The 8,041-nt window shown below is 37.7% G+C and overlaps 1 protein-coding gene across 2 annotated transcripts; it reads left to right on the forward strand.

Annotated features, from left to right (window-relative positions):
* The first annotated feature begins 882 nt into the window (after nt 1–882).
* crtap (cartilage associated protein) lies at nt 883–6,033 on the forward strand. Of its 2 annotated transcripts, XM_028461312.1 has the most exons (8): nt 1,629–2,090; nt 2,925–3,074; nt 3,710–3,881; nt 3,991–4,119; nt 4,211–4,356; nt 5,247–5,330; nt 5,753–5,860; nt 5,957–5,990. In XM_028461312.1, the coding sequence occupies exons 1-7, from the start codon at nt 1,629–1,631 to the stop codon at nt 5,828–5,830; spliced, it is 1,221 nt and encodes a 406-aa protein (XP_028317113.1). In that variant the 3' UTR covers nt 5,831–5,860; nt 5,957–5,990. The 2 variants fall into 2 exon arrangements, with proteins under 2 accessions (XP_028317114.1, XP_028317113.1); XM_028461313.1 differs by having other exon boundaries at nt 883–2,090; nt 5,753–6,033.
* The last annotated feature ends 2,008 nt before the right edge of the window (nt 6,034–8,041 follow it).

Genomic DNA, 8,041 nt, shown 5'->3' on the forward strand with positions numbered 1-8,041 from the left:
ACAATCACAAACTGATTTAAATTTAACTGTAACTAAAGCATATATCACACTTTTAATATTTTATTATTATTATTATTATTATTGTTATTATTATTATTATTATTATTATTATTATAGTCCTTTTTGTGTGGTGTTTTCATATTCTCTACATTCTTTGCCGCAAGGATTTTCTAATGGGGGAGTGATATTTAAAAAAAAAAAAAAAAAAAAAAAACATGCATAATATAAATTGGGCTTTATTTGACTGTCAGTGTAAAATTTATCAATCACTACCTGCAGTACAAAGCGTGAATAATTTAATTATGTTTGGATGCATAACAGTAATATTCTATTTAATTAATGTGTTCATAAATTAAAAATCGTTTTTAAAATTGTCCTAATTTTCAGTAGGGTCACATTCTTCTCCATCTGATGGGGTTATTGAAGTGACACGGAAAACTTTGTTTATTATACTAATAATAACTAAATATTGACATGTGTTTTTGAATCTTCATTTCATATCTTTTATTTATTCGACCAGGTTAAAAGAAAAAGAAAAACACAAAGTTAAATATACAAATTAAGTGCTCAGGCAAAACCATTAGAGAGACAATGGAATAGTAACATAGATAATCACACCTTCTTGTTCACAAAGGTGCATGATGAAGTTAGTACATTTATATCATACTGCCCTTCCATTGTTGCTTTTTCTTTTTTTTTTTTTAATCAATAACTATATATTCTGATATCTTAAAATTGTAATTATTCTACATGTGTATTTGACAAGCTTACAACAAAAGTGCAGTTTTCTATTCAATACCTAAGATTGGAAGATTAATTAAATGGAAAAAGTCAAATTTATAATTTACATGTGTAATATGCTGCATTTTCCCCCCCCTGGGTTTATTCACTGAAAGACAAATCTTTATTTTCTAATAAATAAAAAAAAGGCCTCTTACAAATTTAAGTTGATTGCTCTTATTTTGAAAATACTCTTTAAATGTCTGCCGTATTCATGCTGACTTGACCCACCGTGTGATTAAATGGAGAGTTTGGGTTTCCACGTTTCGCTCTTGCGCAGTGGAGCCTCCAAGACTTGTCAACGTGGTAACATTGGGGTCCCCCCACTACTACAGCCTGTAACAGACACGTCCCCCTTTTGGAGCTTCTCACACACACTAAAGCATAAATCTCTCTAGATTATAAAGCGGCACCACAGCCATGTTCGTGTGAAGGCTGAGATTAGAGTTTATGATGGGGGTAGCAGTGGAAGCAGGAATGTTTCTACGTGGCAGCACAAAGAAGGGGGGCCATCACCAGGGGCCAAATTAGTAACCAGGAAGAACACGTTGGAACTTAAAACGATTTAGAATGAGATTTTAAATCCAAATAAGGGGATGGGAATAGATAATCCACCCATGTGTCATGGTGTGGACTTACTAATAAATGATAATCACTCATTGATTAGGTTTTAAGTCATGTGTGATCATCCTGTGGTTTAGTTCAGTGAGAGGTGGAGCTCCACTCAGCGGTAAATCCTGCCCCTGGACCCCGGGGGAGGGGAGGCCTTCTCCGGATACGCGCTGAAAGTAGAGGCGGTCTCAGATTCCCACTGACACAGAAAGAAAGCCCGAGATCATCTCAAAAAAATGGCTTCCTCCACTACTTCCAAACTTCTCTGTGTGTTCCTAGTATATCTTTCTGCCTCTGTGGTGGACTCCCAGTATGAGAAGTACAGCTTCAGGAGTTTCCCCGGGAATGAGCTGATGCCCCTGGAGTCCGCCTACCGGTACGCGCTGGATCAGTACACCGGGGAGAAGTGGAAGGAGACGGTGGAGTACATGGAGGTGTCCCTGCGGCTCTACCGCCTGCTGCGGGACAGCGAGGCCTTCTGCAACCTCAACTGCAGCTCCGTGCGCCTGGAGGACGAGGAACGCTTCCAGGAGTTCCCGGAGCTGAGGGCCTTTGGGAACGTGATGAAGAGAGCGCAGTGTCTGAAGAGATGCAAGCAGGGACTGCCTGCCTTCAGACAGAGTCTACCCAGCACCGACACCATGGACGAGTTCGACCGCAGAGAGCCCTACAAATACCTGCAGTATGCATACTTTAAAGTAAGCCAAACAGCCAGGGGCCTAATGTGGCCCTTAGGCTAAATCTGTATACTCTTCTTAACCAGAAGACAAATAATTACAAACTCACCAAACTTACTTGGCCAAAAGACAGTAAATCAAAAGTGACATGTCAGATATAGCCTAGGGCTGCACAATATGGACTAAAACTCATATCTCGATATTTTTTTTCTCAAAATGGCTATATAGCCTACAATATGAATGTAGATGTTTTTGAATCAATAAAGTCTTACCAGAAAGATAATTCTGGGTTGAATTTGCTAATGCAAAATGCCACACACGCACATTTATTTAAAAAAAAAAAAAAAAAAAAAAAAAAAAAAAAACCTTTAACACCCTCGGCCTGATATTTAAAAAATCCTCAAAATATTAACTGTCACGAAAAATAATTGACATTGATTTATTGGGACCAAACTAAGCACTTCGGTGAATTTATAGTCGGAAACAGTTCGTATAATAATTCTCACAATTAACAATACAAAGTGCAATTTAGAAACATTTTCCACACATTTGTTATAAAGTCCTGGTACATATTTGGATATGTGAAAAGATTTAGTAATTTCAGTAATTTAATTATGTGTAATTACACAGTAAATAATACCTTTTTAAAACAATTTTACATAAATGAGAGAAAAAGAAATTACTGCATCAAAAGCAACATAATTATGTTCTTTGACTTCTATCATACATCTTTTTCATTTTAAAGGATAATTAATTATGTTGATTACACTGTAAATGTGATATTTAAATCAACAAATGTGTGTGCGTGTGTGTGTGTGTGTGTGTGTGTGTGTGTGTGTTTATTCTGTGTCTCAGTCGAACAACCTGGCCAAGGCCGTGTCTGCTGCTCACACCTTCCTTCTGAAACACCCGAATGATGAGATGATGCAAAAAAACATGGCATACTACAAAAGTCTGCCCGGAGCTGAAGAACACTTTAAAGACCTGGAAACCAAGTCCTACGAGGTAAAGAATTCCCAGTCACGTTCCCTCTCCTATCCATGGATATACTTTTAAAACACATGCTATACTTTTGGCTCAGTGGGTGTGTGTTGATCTGTGAGAACCACAGTGGTCCACGATGAGGAAGTGGACATAATAGTGACTCTGGCTCGGTACGTGTTTCAAACCTCCAACTCCTGACTCTGCCTGAACGTGTCGGGAAATGCCTTTGAGCAAAATTCTATGAACACTAAAGAAGTTTGTCATGAAGGATGAGCAGTGTTATGCTCACTAGAATGATTGCAAGGGAAATAATGTTTAAACGGTGCATTAAGAGAACTAAAGCTGTGACAAGCCACTGCCAAACACGTTTCTGAGTGGTCACAAAGCAGGTTTATATGGAAGAGGATTAGGGCCACTAAAAAAAATACAGAGCCAGTGGTGGAAGAAAAAAACAAAGCAAGTAGTGGAAGTAATCTTTTTTTTTTTTTGTAAATATACAGAGTAAATAATTGTCGTGACATTATGTTATAGAGTACTTTCTTTAATTCCAAAGCTCCTGGGCAGAAGGTGTCAGTATTTTCAATTGATAAAGAAACACAATATATGAACTGATTGTGTGTAAACGTTAATGTTGCTGCATGTTTGGGTTTTTTCAGACCTTGTTTGTGCGTGCGGTGCGGGCGTACAACGGAGATAACTTCCGCACCTCGGTGTCAGACATGGAGCTGGCATTGAGAGACTTTTTTAAGATCTACGATGAGTGTCTGGCTGCGTCCGAGGGTCCGAGGGACATCCGGGATTTTAAAGACTTCTATCCCTCCATTGCAGGTCATTCGTTGAGACTTTTCTCACTTTTAGCAGGTGTTTTATTTACATTTTTTATTCAAACTGATTTGAAATGAGTTTCCCACAAAGCTCTGGTTTGTGTTCGTTCCAGATCACTACATCGAAGTCCTGCAGAAGAAGGTGAGATGTGAGAGCGACCTCACGCCTGTTGTCGGGGGATTCGTCGTGGAGAAGTTTGTGGCCACTATGTATCACTACCTGCAGTTTGCTTATTACAAATGTGAGTGCACACGCCGGAAACGCATCATTTAGAGTTTTCCTCTGATGTGTGTTTACAAAAGAAAGGCTTTTTCTTTCTGACGTTTTCCCAGTGAATGACCTGAAGAACGCAGTGCCTTGTGCAGTCAGTTACATGTTGTTTGACCCCAGTGATGAAGTCATGAAGAACAATGTGGCTTATTACCAGTTCCACAAAGACCAGTGGGAGCTCACAGAGGAGGATTTCCTTCCACGATGGGTGAGTGATTGTAAAATATGAAAATGAAGCGTGAAGGACTAAAGCGTTTGTCCAGAATTTAGAGAGGAACAACTTAACAGAGTGGAGTGTAGGACCCAGTTGCATAGAGTATGAATGGGGTAATTTAGGCAAAAGACGAAACAAAAATAACAAAGATAACCTGAACTATGTGCATCAGCAGGCAGATACACACACACACACACACACACACACACACACACACACACACACACACACACACACACAAAAGACAACTACAGAGTAAAAAAACAATTATAGCCCACTGGACATTTAACTCAACTTAAACGAAAAACTTGTAAAATAGAATAAAATGGAACCAAACAGAAAAATACTCGTAAAAATACTTCAGTTAAACAAACAGCCAACCAAACAATAGCATTTCTCAACAAACTTTATTTAGAATTTGTAATAAATGAATAAATAAATAAATAAATAAATAAATAAATAAATAGGACACTAGGACAATAGGACCTCGACTTTTATTTTGTAAAATTGTATCATTAAAATGCAGGATTAGTCAGTCTTTATTTATGTTTTTTTTTTGCGTTTTGTTTTTCTTTAGGCAGGTTTTAGGGCTCGTCCTCATGTTCACACCATCAATGCAAACACCACTCCCCTTCACTAAATCCATGAACCCTATCTGTGTTGTCTTTTATCTTCCAGGATGTTTTGTTTATATTTTTAAGTCCCCCCCAAAAAACATTTACATTTTATTGATTTCTTTCAAATGCTTTTAGTTTTTGTAGATGGTATTATTACTACCTGTCTTTCATTTTTCGTCTTGATTTCTGTGTCCTTGTGTCCTCATTAACACCTCTCATTGTGTGTGTGTGTGTGTGTGTGTGTGTGTGTGTGTGTGTGTGTTGCAGGAGGCAGTGCGGTACTACAACCAGACCAGCATGCAGTTACAGATGCTGGAGTTTTCCAAGCAAAATCTGATGAGCGATGATGAGGTTCGTGTCTGTTCCTAATTTCACTGCAGAACAACTCCATCCAACTTCCTGTTTCTCATGAAACCTGCTGCAGCTCTGACAGACACTGACCTTGTGTTATTAATTCATGCCAAAACTCAGTGTGGTCACATGATGCCTTGCAGCACAATGTACCCAACATTCTGCAGTACTATAGATAAACTGGTGGTGGCAGCCTAGTTTTATATTTCCTTAGATTCTCATGCTGCAGCATTAGTGTTGTTATCATAGGTAACCTAACCTACCATAAACCAGCATTACATGCTCTGGTGCTGTGGGCACTATTCAGTTGTTGAGTTTAATCTTTTTTGTAATGCATGTAATGAGGAAGCAGAGTGTAACTGGATTCATGGTAATCAAGGTGGCCCGAGTGCTTCATTTCTCTCCTGTGTTTGTGTTTTCAGGGCGAGGTGGTGGAGTTTATAGATGAGTTTTTAGATGAGAAGGAAAAACCAGTGCTGGATACTGTACAGAAACCCTGAAAAACCAACAATAACAACACAGTCCCAAAGGTGGTATTTATTGTTTTCTTGTGTTTTTTTTATTTTTTTTATTATTATTATTATTATTATTATTATTAGAAACTAATTGATTGCTGTGCTTTACAGAGAGAACATGTGATTTTTCTCCAGTTGTACAACAAACCAAAATGACTGAAAATAAAACTGAAATATTTCTGCTGTCATAATTCCATTCCTTCTCTTTGTTTGGTTCCTTGTAAAATGTGATGATGCAAATAAAATGTAGACATTTTTATTGACTCGGGTGCGATTTACAATTTACCTTACAATACTTCTAAGATCAGTAAAGAAATACAAGTTGCACACTTACAAATTGATACATGTAAATTTACCAAGATGAATGTGTGGCAATATCCACACTTACATGAACTAATGAGCAATTCTTCAAATAAAACTTGTTTTCTTGTTGTTGTTGATGAGCAGTGACCAATTAATGACACATCTAGTAGCGACATATCAGAGGTAGAGTTGGGAAAAATATCGAGATTCAAGATATATTGAGTTTTCTATTTTGAGAATATTATTAAATGACAATATTGCCAACATCGATATGTATATATTTTTCTTATGTTCATCTTTTTTTTCCCACTTGTTTTTATTTATACAATCACACATTATAAATAACATCACTCAAGTATTTAATAATATTCTAAGAGTACAGCCAAACAGTGTCATAACTTATTTTGTATTAATATACTCATATTAGGAGTTGCTGCTTTCACTACTTCTCAGATCAGCATGAAAAGCACAGTTTGATGGATTGCTGAGGGCGTCCTAACCCAGACCTTCCCCTAAACATCCACATTACAGAACTCACTCACACGTGCTGTCCCTGAGTGGAGAAAACGACTAAAGTGGCACATATTGTGCAGCTGTTTGTCAGTAAATATGCTTGTGTGGCATTTGGATCATCAAATTTAAACCAGAATTATGTTGTCGGACTTCAAATGATCAAGATTTATATCGTGTATCGCTATTTTGAGTCCATATCGCCCAGTCCTAGGGTGTCTCCTGCCTTCTGCCCAAGTCCCAGCACCAAATGATCCGAGCACATTTTATGGCTATGGTCCATGTATTAGATATCCTGCTGCTCTTATACACTTTATTGTAAGGACAGACCCTTGAAGGAAGGAACAGGCTAGACTGCAGTCCTCCAGGAATTTAATTTTAAGACTCTCATTCACCTGTTTCTTGATGTGGAAAGTTGGCAGCAGGGAACAGGATCAGCTGGCTGAGTTCAGTCTTGTTTATCAGTCAAAATAATCAAACTAAGTTGAGGTAAAATACAGAATCAGAAGAGGCAAAGGTGCTGTGATGAATCGAGAGCATTAGCAGATTGAATACACAAATAAGTCCATCCAACTCATAGAAACACCAGAAAAACTCAAATAATTGAATTAAACTAGATCACAGTAAAACTAAGCTGAAAAGCATTCAATCCACCCAGAGCTCGATGAATAATTGTTATATATATATATATATATAGAACCAAAGTTGCTTTATCTGCTTCTCAGAGCTAAGAATGTGAGTTCAAGTCCCCCTGGTGCCTCTCGATGTGAGCTAAGAAAAGCTCCAGCAACCCCTGTGACCCTACAAGATAAGCAGGTACAGAAAATGAAATTTGATGTGTCCATTGTGATTTTAATGTTGGAGTTCACAAAGTATTGTTGCTCTACCAGATTTATTTGGATGCTTGGTGCTGTAATGATAATTTAACAACTGATTGTTGGCGTATAATATATTAATTAAGATTTTTATGACTGGACAAAACGTTATTCACCACATGAGATTAAGTATTAAATGGCAAACTACGAATGTGACGACTACAAAAATTGGTGGAAAATGTTCTTTTCGAATGTGTTCACTGTGTACGAATAGATTCCCGGCAAGATGAAAGGACAACTGAGCAGAAAGAGCTTCAGAGAAAACACTGTTGTCTAATCACGTTTGAACATTGAGTCTCTGTGCAGTTTGTGGCACATCTGTGTTACAAACCCAGTGGAGAAAATGCCCTCTGTGCTCAGCATGTCTCCGACTCTCCTGCCTCCATCGACATGTCTCATTTCTGCCTTTCCATCTAGACTGGACCTTACCTTCACGTGTTCTTTCTTGTAAAAATAAGAAACTAAAAAAGAAAACATAATAGCAGCTAATACACAAAGATCTGGTTCA

This window comes from Gouania willdenowi, chromosome 11, assembly GCF_900634775.1.
Source record: "Gouania willdenowi chromosome 11, fGouWil2.1, whole genome shotgun sequence".
Taxonomy (NCBI): domain Eukaryota; kingdom Metazoa; phylum Chordata; class Actinopteri; order Blenniiformes; family Gobiesocidae; genus Gouania; species Gouania willdenowi.